Genomic DNA, 14,199 nt, shown 5'->3' with positions numbered 1-14,199 from the left:
CATGGCTAACATACCATAGATCTTGTTCATATCATAATATTTTAGGTTTGACAAGCTACAAAGACTAAAGGTTCTGAAGATCACTGGTTGTTTTTGTATGCATGGTCTTCTTCAATCATTGCCTGAGGTAGTGACCAAATTGACGTCTTTAGAAGAACTAGACTTGTCATACAACCAGATCAATTGGCTCCCAGATAGGTAAGAAAAAAAAGTTTCATGTCCATAAGACAACTTACCTGATGCTGATACTTGCTCTGATTAATAACCTTTGAGGTTGAGCTGAGCCAAAAAACCATGAAGTATTTTTATTAGTGAAAAGCCTGTATCTTATTGGCGGTAACCGCAAGCACTCTGTTTTATTAATGATTAATAACAAAAAGACAGATCTCACACTATTCAAGTCTCATTTGGCTGTGTTATGAGCGATTAACATTCAATTAAATTTTTCAAAATTTAAGGTTGCACAATTTGTATTCGCAACACAAAAATTATATCTTTAACTAAAATACTAATTTTAGTACAGCAATAGATTGCCATAAGGCAAGTGCAGCAAAAAATAAGTTACAAAGCCTTGTTGACTTTGCAAATAGCAGAAAGCCGCAAAAACTTCTATTTTTTTGCAAAAACTGCTATAGCTTGAGCAAGTTATTTAGCAGTTTTAAAAGCTACCAAAATTTATCAAGTTTGATAATAGATATGAATAAAAAAATGTTGTAGCTATTTTTAATTACATTTAATCAGGTCGTCGTTTAACCATTTTAACTGCCCTAAAACTGTTTTTACTACGGAAATTATAGAACTATGGAAACATTTATACACCTGCTTTAGTTTTTTATACATTGTAATTAATAAATAAAAATATTATTGAAGTGTATTTAAATTTAACAGCAATTGCTAATGACAGCCTTTACTAGGGGTCATGCCCTGTGAGCTAGTTGTTTACTATACTCTGAAAGCGAATCCGAAGTAAAATTATCAAAATGCTATTTTTAAAATAATTCCAGTATTAGACTGTTTTACTCTTTTTCAGCGTTAAATAATTGTGTAAATATAGGCTGTGCAACATATTAAAAAACAAAAATCTAGCATCTTATATCAAAAGAACACCAATACAATTTTACAGGATCAAAAAATAATTTTGAATACATAATTTTGGAACATGATCTAAAAAAATGAATTTGTGTCAAGTTTGAAGTAGTTAAAATTTTCTTTGGTTTAAACTTACTAAATTAATTTAGTTCATGGCATGATTTAAACTAAATTATATTGTTTTTACTTTTTGTCTGCTGTGAAGTTTTTCCTTTCTTATTTCAATATCCAAATTTGAAGCCAGTTCACTTTGCTTTTTGTCAACAACCTACAGATTTTATACAGTATGTCATGTGCCTGTTGAAATTAACAAATATTCCTGTTTTATTCAAAAAGATATGTTGTAGACTTCAAAATAATTTTTAAAATCTGGAGATCTGTAGCATTTTTCAATATTGTTTAATAAACCAACTATGTGGAAGGCAGTTTCCTGTTTGCAAGCAAATTGTTGTTTGCTGCATTTTGAATGTTTTAAAAAACCTATGTTGAAACTTGATATTTATGTTGCAATGAAAATATACTCAAATTTTAAATTTTTTTGAAAATCACACATAAATGAAACTATAAATCGAAGCCAATTCAATAAATATATTTTACACAAATTATACAAATCTCATTTCTGGTTTACTCAGGAACAAAATTTTATATCCTTGCCTCTATGCGCACTAAAGACTTTTTCAGGCATTTGGGCTTTACTGCAAAATTTACAAACTAAAAAGCTTTTTTGATAACTTATGATATCCTGTTATTAGATATAAAAAAATGTATTTCATGAAAACGTACCAGAGCAAAAAATTTGCAATTAAAATCATGATTAAAAATCAATAGGCAACTAGAAGAAATCAACACCTGCAGATTTGAACACAAAATTATACCATGAATCTTTACCACTAACTCTACCTCTTGGTCTATGATTTGCTATGCTTACACTCCGGCTTACATATACATTCAGTACATATACAATCAGTGAAATGACTATTTTGACAATGCTATAAAGTTAGCTTTTATATTCCAACCACAAAGGTAATTAATAAAGTATTCATACATTTGATTCTTTTACAAGAAAACCTTAAAACATGGTTTTTGGTACTTTAATTAGTAGTAAGAAATAGTACACCTAATTTAATAAATAGTAATTTATGAGAACTTCTCACTTGAAACATCTAAAAAATGTTAATTTAGACAAATAATGTGACGGAAGCCGGTGCCATGACTTTCTATTAACGTATTCTCCTTATGACCATTCTTTATATATAACATGTTGTGTTTGCTCTTTTATATTGTATCGTATCATTAATAATCTGTTTATTTATTATAACCATGCCAACGTATTAGCAATGCTGTTGTTCTTACCTTTATACAAATTCTTACTCGGTTCCATTATTCGAAACGAGTAATCCGCATGTATACATAGGGCGCGCTCTCGATGAGAGGGCAGAGCAGTAGTCGCAAGCTCCACGACTAATGGAATTTCCTTCGGTAATAAAAACGAAAGAAAAAACGAACTCATTCTTTTACATGTGTGCAACATTTATCACAAGCTAGATCTTGCCTGAGTAAAGGCTGGTCAAAATTCTTTACAATATATTTAGAGTTTACTTTGAAGTTCTTCTGATTAAAGTTGTTGAATGTCTGGTAGATCTTTCTAAATATACCAACCAGTAAACAATTAAATATGGTCCTCTACAATATTATCTCTTTTAAAAGGTTTATATATGACAGATCAGCAAACACTGTACATTTTTGACAGCATTTTGGTAACCAAGAAGGTACACCTTTTTGAAGTTTTTTGAAAGAAATCTTTATTGATAAAAGTGCAAAATAAGCAATGAGTGAGTGCTCTTAGAATAGTAGAAATGATCATTTGGATATATGACTAAATTGACATGTTTTTATCTTTGATATACCATGCAACATTTTGTACTGCTATACAGCTTTTTCTTTGAGACTCACCATGACTTAATTCTAGGGTTTTTCCAATTTCTGTCTATTTGTTACCTTTTACAGAAGCACTTATGGGATCAGAAATAGTTAGATCAAACAAAGTCAGATCCTCTCTTTAATAAACCCTTTCACATAAATTGTTTTATTGCCAAGTTGCAGTTGAATAGTTTCTTTCCTTAACTAACCAATCAAGGAAACACTTCTTAAAGCTTAGTTACTTTTGTACAAACATTTTTAATGAAGGTGGAATGAGGTAAAATGAGAGGCAATCCTTAACTTTCACCCAGGAGATGTCACTTAGAATTCATGAAAATAAGTTTGCTCTTTAAGCAGTCGAATACTGACTACATGTAGTTCAAAAGAAATCATTTTTTACACTTTTGAGAACTCAATGTAATGAATTTAGTGATATTAAATACAACCGTATGTGGAAATTCTTACAACAGTTCATTTTGTTTATAACAAATACATAAGTAACAGCTTTAAACACTAACATAGTTTGAGAGTTCAGTTTCAAACATAAGAGGCGCATAACAAAATGTATGCTACATGTAAGTTCTATGAGTTAGCTGTAGTTGATATTGTTTATATTGTACACTTTTCATTTGGTTCAGCACATTTTTGCTATGTATGTTTTTGGTAAAATTAAATCATGACTTGGAAATCTGAGTATCTTTGCACCATTGTTTAATTTTTTTGAAACTGGTCTTCACAAGATCTGTTGGAGGCTGCATGCTGTAAGACTCAATTCCGACAACTTTTGATAGTGGTAAATTTAATTAAACAACTTTAAATTCAGCTCAATGATTTGTAAAGTTATATTATAACAATGAATTGGCAGCTTGATTTAACACACTTTAGTTTACACTTCTATTATTAAGCTAATATTGATGCTCAACAGGCTGTTTTCTACATTGGGCTTGTTTCACAAAATCAGGGTTTGGCTGTGCATGTCAAGTACATATAGGTGTTTATGTGATTTTATTATTTACTTGTGCTATTGTTTCATTTAGCTTGGTTGTGTGTACCTAACACTTTGTTTATATAGACATAGAGCATGGTTTGATGAGACTACTGAATGGTTTATTCAATTCTGTACATGACCATTGCAGACCTACATGTATCATGTATTTCCTAAGATTGCACTTTTGATCCGTAACGTGTATGTTTAATTAGATATTTTCTAAAAGTTTTTTGTTCAAAAGCAAGCATTGTTTTGCAGCATGAAGCAACACCATTTCAAAAGTTATTAAATCAATTCGATGTTTAATATTTGGCAATATATTATACAAAATAATCTTATTTGGTTCAAAAACAGACAAAAAATTTCATTAAAAACCCACAAATTTTAGTCAATAACAACTTTACACTCGAAGTCTGCTCTAAGGTTTTGATTATCTTTAAAACTTCAGTTCTGACAAGACAGCTCTACAAAAACCATTTTCCATTTCATGAAGCAGTTGTTAACATACCGGAATCCATCGAGTTTATTCAAAGGCGCATTTTTAGTCCCTTACACAAAGGAGATTTCACAATAAATGAACAATGTTTATATAGCTAAACACTCTTTTTTCATAGTGCAGCACATCTGTTGTGTGTTTTACTGTTCACTGACCAAGCTAGCAGAGAAAAGCTTTTCATTTGTTTGTTGCATCAACACAGCATCTATACCAATGTCTGATGCCTCTGATATCAATACATACGTTTTTATTAGTTACTTCATTTCAACCTCAACGGTCGACAAAAAAATGGCAGTAAAACGTTATTGGCGTTAGGTTAAGGTGCATCTTATATTATCTCGATATTATTTCTTGATTGTTCGCGACGTAACAGTGTAACTCATGACTCACAAACTCAGCTCAAAGTATATCAAGCAAGCACTTTGAGGGCAAGCAGTAACATTGGCCTGTTTTATGTTTCCTATTAATTAGGCAACATTGCATATTGTACTCACAGTACTGCTACATACAATCAAATCATCCATGCAGTAGTAATTATATAGGTGTCTTTCAATAAGCTTCCACATGGCCTTCATAAAAATTGTACTTGGATTCATCCGTTCAAAAGGCGTTTTGAAAACTCAAATGCGTCATCATTAGTATCGAATGCAGTCATCTCCATATGTTTGACTGACACCTACTGAGACCAGAGTCTGTGAACAACCTTTTCTGAAATAAATTTCGGTAAAGGACATGGCTTAGGATGCTTTGTAATAAATTTCAAGTATTTGTTTCATTTGGGTCAGAATTAACAGTGTGGTCTTATTCAATTGCCTGTAATCAATTCAAACCATATCGGTGTCATCAGATTTTTCACAACGACTACTGAGCTTATATAACTTTAATCAGACCTGCTGTAAAGGAAGCCTGAAAGACTCCTTCACGTCGCAGCACACCCATCTCAAACAGCTGCACAGTGGTAGTTCAGTATAAGTATATATATATTAGATTAGGTATATAAGCATAGACAACCAAGCACATTTAAAGAAAAGTTCAAGGTGTTTTGTCTCACTCACTTTTGTCTCACTGTTTCTTTTTGGTTCTTTGTTAAATAGGATATACCCTTTTGTATCTGGTTCATAGTTAATATCTTGGCTGAGTCGAGCCAAGTTGAGCCCATGGCTGCCAGCAGCGTTGCAAGAAAGACTCTGCATGGGATTTGGCGTTGAAAGGGCCTGGTTGCCCTCACAGGGCTGTCTTCGTAGCTTGGGGCCAATCTACCCTTTGTATGATGTGAGACACTTCTGGACAACCGACTGACTAAATCTGTTTTGGGTCTGACTTATTGGGCTCAAGAGAGCTACCAACAGTGTCTTTGGATCAATTCTATGACTTTAATACATGAATCACTTTCATGCAGTCTACAGGTGCCTATGCGGTTTATTGCTAAAGAGTCGAACTTTCTTAGTTTTCCCTTCATCCCTCAAATCGCTAGGTTCGCGCTGGCAACAAACTTTGTTGGTATGTCTACTTGGGCCTTTGGCGTTTCTGTGCTTTTGGCTGGCCCAATGTTTCATTATGTTCTGTTTTTGCCAGTATCTCCAGCCACCAACCACTTGGCTGGAAAGCTCCTTTCTTTGACATAGCCATCAAGGAGAAATGTCATCCTTCGGTAAAAGAAGTTCTAGGTCTTGCATTCTTACAGTCTGCCTTAATTTCTGCTAGCAACTTTCTTCACATAGTTTAACAATAGTTCAACCGATAGCTTAACCTTTCACAACAGTTTAACCATTGCTGTGCCACAATCTTGCTGCAGTAAGTGATCAACCTTCTTTTTGTCATCTCGCATCTGGAATAGCACCGCTCCTACACCCTGTCTGCTGGCGACCGCCTCCAAGATATAGCGCTCCTACTAATGTGACAACCTCAAAAAAGCGCAGTGTGATGCTGCGTTTAAGGTGTTTAAACTACATCTGTTTTCTAATCGCCTGCAAAGTTATCTTTTGGTCGTATGCTTATAGTGCGCAGATGTATTGTGGCAAACCGAATGATGTACTGCTTATAGTACTCAATGGTACTCAGGAATTTTTGTAGCTCCTTGTTTCCGCAAGATGCAGACCGCTACTTCACCTCTTTCAACCTGGCGTGGAAAGTGGATTCTCAGTCATTGCTAACTATGTGGTCTAAGCATCACACTTCAGAATAAAACAGCTCACACTTGGATGGATTTTGCTTAGGTCTAGTTTTCTGTAGTCTCTAAAAAGCTGCAGACAGAAAGTGGCTAGGTACACTTTTTTTTTTAGTTGCCACTTTGAAAGCAGTTTCGGGAAATTTATCTATCAGCAATCTTGGTGCAGACCCAGTTATTGCTTGATACCACTAATGCCACCAGTTTAAAGCAAACTTAAAATACTTCTTCACGTTGCTCTACATTAATCTCAATCAGGTGCACATTTGTAGCTTAGCATAGATATTTAGATAAATTTGGTACATAGGCATATCCAAAATGGTACATATAATGAGAAAATGCTAGATTTCCATGTCTGTTTCATGTTTTCTGTTCCCTTGTTTTAAGCTCTTCATTAGGTAAGTTCCACTTCGTTGTATCTGGTTTTTTGTTGATATTCTGTTGAGCAGCTGAGCTGAGTAAAGCTGAGCCGAGCTAGTCATGTCAATGGGCCAGCTTAGTCATGAGGTTTCCTAGCTTGCACTTTGCTACAAGTCACTTCCATATGCAGCATGTCCTCTACATTTTCATTCATAAGTTACAGATAGCAAATTGAACCACACCAAAAGGTTTAGATCACACCAGACTACTAATTGTCAAGTTGATCTCATGTTCTACGAGAGTTTTATTTTTGGCTTTACCTGTAAACACACTAGATATCTCTCAATAATTAATGTTAGCTCTGCTTTCTTATTTTTACTTAAATTGTATTTGTAGCTGAAACCACTCCATGGTTCTTTTGAATTATAACAGCCAATTTCTGGGATCTCATTAAAAATCTCTGCCAAGTTTTCATCAATAATCTCATCAACTGAGCAACCAACTTTGTGTAGGACACAAAACTAGTGTTCACATAAGAAGGATTAGCTTCACCTGAATGGCATAGAAAATCATCTTCTTCTCACTTAAAATGACATCATAATCACTCAAGCAGACTTTATGAACAATCGTACTAGGGCCTTTTAACTGCATCAGTATGATTTTGGTATCCGTGGACAAGATAAAAACTTGATCACCAGGCCATAAGCACCACTTCATATCTGTACATTCATAATAATGCTTATACCAGTGATGAGACAATTTGAACTTTCTTCTTTCCAACTGAAGTGTGTCTTCAAGCTTCTCACATAACTCAAACTCATATTGATATGCATTAACAATATCTGCATTGACCTTTTCCAAAGTTCAAAACCTATAAAGATTATGCATAGGCAATACACAATACGACCGTAGAACAACTTAAATTTGGAAAGCCACATGACTCATGCGAAATCTCACAATATGCAAACAACAAAGTGTGTATATATCTACACCATTACTTTGGCAGATAATACTTTGGCAGTCATATGCTTTCTACATAAAAGAAGGTCAACTTCCCTCATGTGTGCATACACAAACTAAGAACTTGAGTTACTTTTCATCTTCTTTTAGACACACATCAATAAACTACTCCTATGTCATTATCTTTAAAACCAATGAAAAGTCATGGCACTAGTGGAATGAAACAGATTTTTGTGTACTGTGTTCAATATCATTAAAAACTGCTAAGTGCATTCATTGAAATCAGACTTATCTTTTGCAACCTTTCTATAACCTTCAGCAATGATATTTTACCCAACCAGTAGTGCTGCCTGAAAGGCATTAGAATCACTAGCCTCAGAGTACACCACTGTTGCCCTGCCAGTGAACCCATTATTTAAGGTTGGTTACAAGGAGTGACAATTTAGCAGAGAATTCACTAAAAATTAATCAACAGTCGTGTCATAGATCATCCACAGCATACAGCCAAAAAGTTTACTTAGATCATGCTCCTGGTCATAGCATTAACGTCATTAAGTCAGCAAAATAAACAACATTGATCTGTCATAGGATTATAACTAACTAATTTTATTTGCGTATCACAGTAAAATATTAAGTAGCCTGATTGAATAACTTTTTACATAGAATTGATTCTTACTGCAGAACCCTGCATGTTAATAAAAACTGCACATTTTTTTTAGAAAATTTTGAGATAGACACACACATTCTGCATCTATTGCATAATCGGGAAAAGTGCATAGACAAGTTTTCAAAAGTGCTTGTAATAAGTAGAGGTTTAAGACTCAACTTTGATCGTAAAAGAAAATTCAGTTTTTTGCAGGGAACTGTAGTGAATGTTGGAATAAGTTCCATAAACATTCTTGCAACTTTGTGAGATACATTGTAGAGATCAAAAAATTCAAGCTCTTTTATCCAATAGAAAAAATTAAATGATCAAATAAAATTCCGAATCATATGTCAAAATCTTCAAGTGTTAACTATAAGCAAGCTATAAACCCAAAATGGCTTGCAACTTTAGCAAACTGAAAAAAAATTATTAACGTCTCCAACTGAAAGCAACATAGATTATAACATACATGTATGTATATAAGGTATCAGCTAACAACATGTATCAGATATTAAAAAGTTTCTAACCTTTTGATGCCTTTATTAAATGCCTTTAAATCTCTATATTTAGAGACCTGCTACAGATTAAAAGTGCAGTATAGCAAGTTTTTTGCCGCAAAGTCTGATATGCAAAGTGAGCTGCAAAATAATGTGTTCTTTGCTGCAAGCAATTCCGTACCGTGTGTACTCAATAGTGAAACAGGGAAACTTGGTCAAGTAAAATCTGATTGTAATTTTGTCAAGTATCAAAGTACAGTAAGAGAGTCAAGTATCAAAGGCTCTTTAATTTATAGCAGTTTAGTAATTTAATCTTGAATTTTGTCAAATACTCACTATTTAAAACAAAAAGACTATGTATTATTAATAGCAGGAACACTAATAGTTGCTAAAACTCCTAATTTAAAGCATAGTAAACTCTGTAATATAAGTAAAATTTATAATAATAGTTGTTTTGAGACTTCAACTTTATGGAAAGGGTGATGCAGTTGCTTCAAAGTTCTTCTGTCCATCACATTTCAACAAACTATGTATTGAAAATAAACGCAGCTGCACCAATAGGAAAACACGGAATTACATAATTTTGTTATAGTTGTCTCAGTTATTATAAAATATTTCTGCCAAACTAGTGTTAATTACTGCAGCCGATAGAAAAATTTAAAGTTTAACCATTTGTGTGAGCTGAGAGATTTGCTTATGATCGTATGAACTACAAAGGTTTTTATAAAACATGAAAATGATTCAATAAAAGTAGTATAAAACTAATATAACTCTAAAACTAATATAAGTATATCAGAGCATATAGGTATGATGAGTAACATATAATATGTCTGATGAGTAACATATAATATGCATGATGACTAAAATATAATATGCATGATGAGTAACATATAATATGTAGAATTAGTAACATATAATATGTATGATGGGTAAGATATAATATGTATGATGAGCAACATATAATATGCATAATGAGTAACATATAATATGCATGATGATTATTATATAATATGTATGATGAGTAACATATAATATGTATGATGAGTAAAATATAATATGTATGACGAGTAAGATATAATATGTATGATGAGTAACATTTAATATGTATGATGAGTAACATATATTATGTATGATGAGTAACATATAATATGTATGATGAGTAACATATAATATGTATTATGAGTAACATATAATATGTATGATGAGTAATATATAATATGTATGATGAGTAACATATAATATGTATGATGAGTAATATATAATATGTATGATGAGTAACATATAATATGTATGATGAGTAACATATAATATGTATGATGAGTAACATATAATATGTATGATGAGTAACATATAATATGTATGATGAGCAACATATAATATGTATGATGAGTAACATATAATATGTATGATGAGCAACATATAGTATGTATGATGAGTAGCATATACTATGTATGATGAGTAACATATAATATGTAGGATGATTCATGGTTGGGTTTACCTATGAGTGTAGCATGTATTAGCGCCATCTATTCTGTGACTAATCATAGCTTACATGTATGTCATGTCTTTGTTTTATAAAAGCAAACAAAAAAGCATATTGGTATATTACTGTAATATAATTCTAATTATAATACTTGCATTAGAAACTATTCACAAAAATTAAGGATCTTTGGTGATAGGTTTACTAGTTTGAAATATTTCATTGTAGGTTGGATACAATGGAGTCATTGAGAAAACTAATTCTTTCAGGGAACCATCTCAGAGAGGTTCCTGAGAACATCACTGCATTGAGTTCACTAGAAGAACTGGACCTATCAGACAATCAAATAAGCCAGCTCCCAGAGAAGTAATTATGTTTATACCGTATATCTGATTACTTCTCAAAGCTTGTCATCTGTCTGTCGGGATATCTGTCTGTTTATAGCTATTAAAATCTTGGAATTAAAATCTCGCATTTTGCTGGATTTGAACTCACGGCGATTGCAACTGCAAGTTTGTAATCCACTTGTCTATCCACGATTTCATGAAGGATCTGACGATTCATAGCTTTCACTGTATACTTTATACACCCTTTTCCTGACTTTACACACTAAATGGCGTAGTAAGTGAAACTGTAGCAACTTTATTACTTTCATGAAACACGATGACTTTTTTTCCTCGTCGTACTAGGGCTAATTTGTTTTTTTGCAAAACGGTATTGGCAACAATTTTTCTCGAAATTAACATTTGGCAAGTATATCTCAGTTCAGCATCATCCATTATGGTAAAAATAGGTTCAGAAACAGATAACTGATAAACCTTTAGTTAAAAGTTAACTAAAATGCATGCTAAAACTTCCTTCAAATATGTTTTAATAAGCTAAATTCATATAAGTTAGATTCGACATTTATGTTACACGTCCATCTCAAAGGTAAGAACTCTTTGTATGTAACATTAAATGAAAGCACTAAATGTTACATTTCTTTGTAGACCATGCCTACTAAAGCTATTGTAGGTAACTATTTTTTGTAAAGTTCATTAAATATGTTTTCTAACAAGATTAAAATAAGGCAATCACAATATATTATTTGTATGGAAAAAGTTCCCATTTTGTATTGTTCGTATTACTTTCATTTTTCTTTATTAAAAACTAACCAGGAACTGAATTTTTCATGTCTAGAATTATCTTATATCTAAGAAGCTTTTATCCGAGCTTAAAAAAGACATGAACTTCTCGCTCCGAATTAATAGAAAAATAAATATTGAATAAATAATGTGACAGGAACCTTAGAATGTCTCTCTGAAAAACTAGATCATAACACCAAAATCTTGGCTTTAATTCATTTACACAAAATATCACATTGAGCTGTTTAACGGTGTAATATATAGAAAACTCTGTAAAATGTTTGTATTATTGAAAGGTACAACTGAGCATTCAATTTTATAGATAAAGTATGTAAATGCTTAAAATCCTTTTTTGCAGTCTCAGTTTCTGATACTACAAGCTTATATTAGGATACAAGGAGGCTGCAACAGTACCAAAATAGTCACTTCAATTATAAGAAAAGTTTTGTGCAAAACCAGTTTAAATTACTGCTGCTCTAAGATTTTTCTCTTTCGCTTTTTTTGGCAAGAGCAAACATTTTTGGATGTGATCATATGAACTAAAGTAGGTGTTATGAAACATAATAATTTTATTTGTCATTCATGATAACCAATATAAAACTTACATGACGATTATTTGCTTGGTAGGCCTTAAAGTGGATGGCATGGTTTCAAAGTCAAATAAATGGTGGATCATGTATATAAATTAGTTACAAGCCAAAGGCCAGACTGTGTTATGTTATTATAAAAAAACTAGCTCATGTGTTAATTTGGGTCTGCTGTTAATATTGGATTAATTTTAGTTAGAAATATGTTCATTAGCTGGTAATCCCACAAAGATTGATTACGAGGTCTGCTTAGTTTACCGCAAGCAGAATTACTGCATGTTTCTAAGTGAATTGTCTCACAAACTATCACTCCGTGATCCTGGCTAGACTTGTCTGGGTCAAAAGGAAGTTGAACCTCAACGACTGAAAACATGTCTAGTATCAGAGAACATTTTAAGGGTGGATGTCATTTTAGTCGCCACCTTTTGTGAAAATATATTCTTAGCTGTAGTTTGTAGATCTGGGGTTGTGGACCCATGAAAAGAACACATTTTGACATGATTCTCAATGCTGTATTTTCTCACCACCTTTTGAATAACATGACCATAATTTCAGTAGTACACAGGAAGTCAGTAGTAAGTAGAACCACAAAGTGAATGGTACTAGTCATTCATCATTCAACTATTGTAATTACTTGCAAAGGTGAATAGTAAATACATGCAAAAGTAAGTATATATTCAGAGACTAATTAATTCGGTATCAATTTAATAACATACTTAATAGTTAAAATTTAGTGACTGTCACCAACTGAGAGTTGTCACCTTTAGTATTTAGAATAACATGTATGATGAGTAACATATAATATGTATGATGACTAAAATATAATATGTATGATGAGCAACATATAATATGTATGATGAGTAACATATAATATGTATGATGAGGAACATATAATATGTATTATGAGTAACATGTAATATGTATGATGAGGAACATATAATATGTATTATGAGTAACATATAATATGTATGATGAGTAACATATAATATGTATGATGAGTAACATATAATATGTATGATGAGTAACATGTAATATGTTTGATGAGGAACATATAATATGTATTATGAGTAACATATAATATGTATGATGAGTAACATATAATATGTATGATGAGTAACATATAATATGTATGATGAGTAACATATGATATGTATGGTGAGTAACATATAATATGTATGATGAGGAACATATAATATGTATGATGAGTAACATTTAATATGTATGATGAGTAACATATATTATGTATGATGAGTAACATATAATATGTATGATGAGTAACATATAATATGTATGATGAGTAACATATAATATGTATGATGAGTAATATATAATATGTATGATGAGTAACATATAATATGTATGATGAGTAATATATAATATGTATGATGAGTAACATATAATATGTATGATGAGTAACATATAATATGTATGATGAGTAACATATAATATGTATGATGAGTAACATATAATATGTATGGTGAGTAACATATAATATGTATGATGAGGAACATATAATATGTATGATGAGTAACATATAATATGTATGATGAGTAATATATAATATGTATGATGAGTAACATATAATATGTATGGTGAGTAACATATATTATTTATTATGAGTAACATATAATATGTATGATGAGGAATATATAATATGTATGATGAGTAACATATAATATGTATGATTATTATTTGGGTTTACCCATGAGTGTAGTATGTATTAGTGTTGTATATTCTGTCACTGGTCAAAGCTTTCCATGTTTGCCATGCTTTGGTTTTATGTACACAAACAAAGAATCTGAGGTTATATAATACTATAACATAATTCTAAATATAACATTTTTGTTGGAATTTGGAGTACTATAATTCCAATTATAATACATGT

General features: G+C 31.8%; 1 protein-coding gene across 1 annotated transcript in view; it reads left to right on the top strand.

The window, feature by feature from the left end:
- The window catches only part of LOC137398787 (malignant fibrous histiocytoma-amplified sequence 1 homolog), a 61,285-nt gene that overhangs the window by 19,230 nt on the left and 27,856 nt on the right, over window positions 1–14,199 (top strand). Inside the window, exons 4-5 of the mRNA XM_068084964.1 lie at window positions 46–198; window positions 10,832–10,969. Coding sequence (XP_067941065.1) covers window positions 46–198; window positions 10,832–10,969 — 291 coding nt within the window. The remainder of the gene's footprint in view (window positions 1–45; window positions 199–10,831; window positions 10,970–14,199) is intronic.

Source organism: Watersipora subatra, chromosome 6 (genome assembly GCF_963576615.1).
Source record: "Watersipora subatra chromosome 6, tzWatSuba1.1, whole genome shotgun sequence".
NCBI lineage: Eukaryota > Metazoa > Bryozoa > Gymnolaemata > Cheilostomatida > Watersiporidae > Watersipora > Watersipora subatra.
This window is presented reverse-complemented; position numbering and strand designations above follow the sequence as displayed.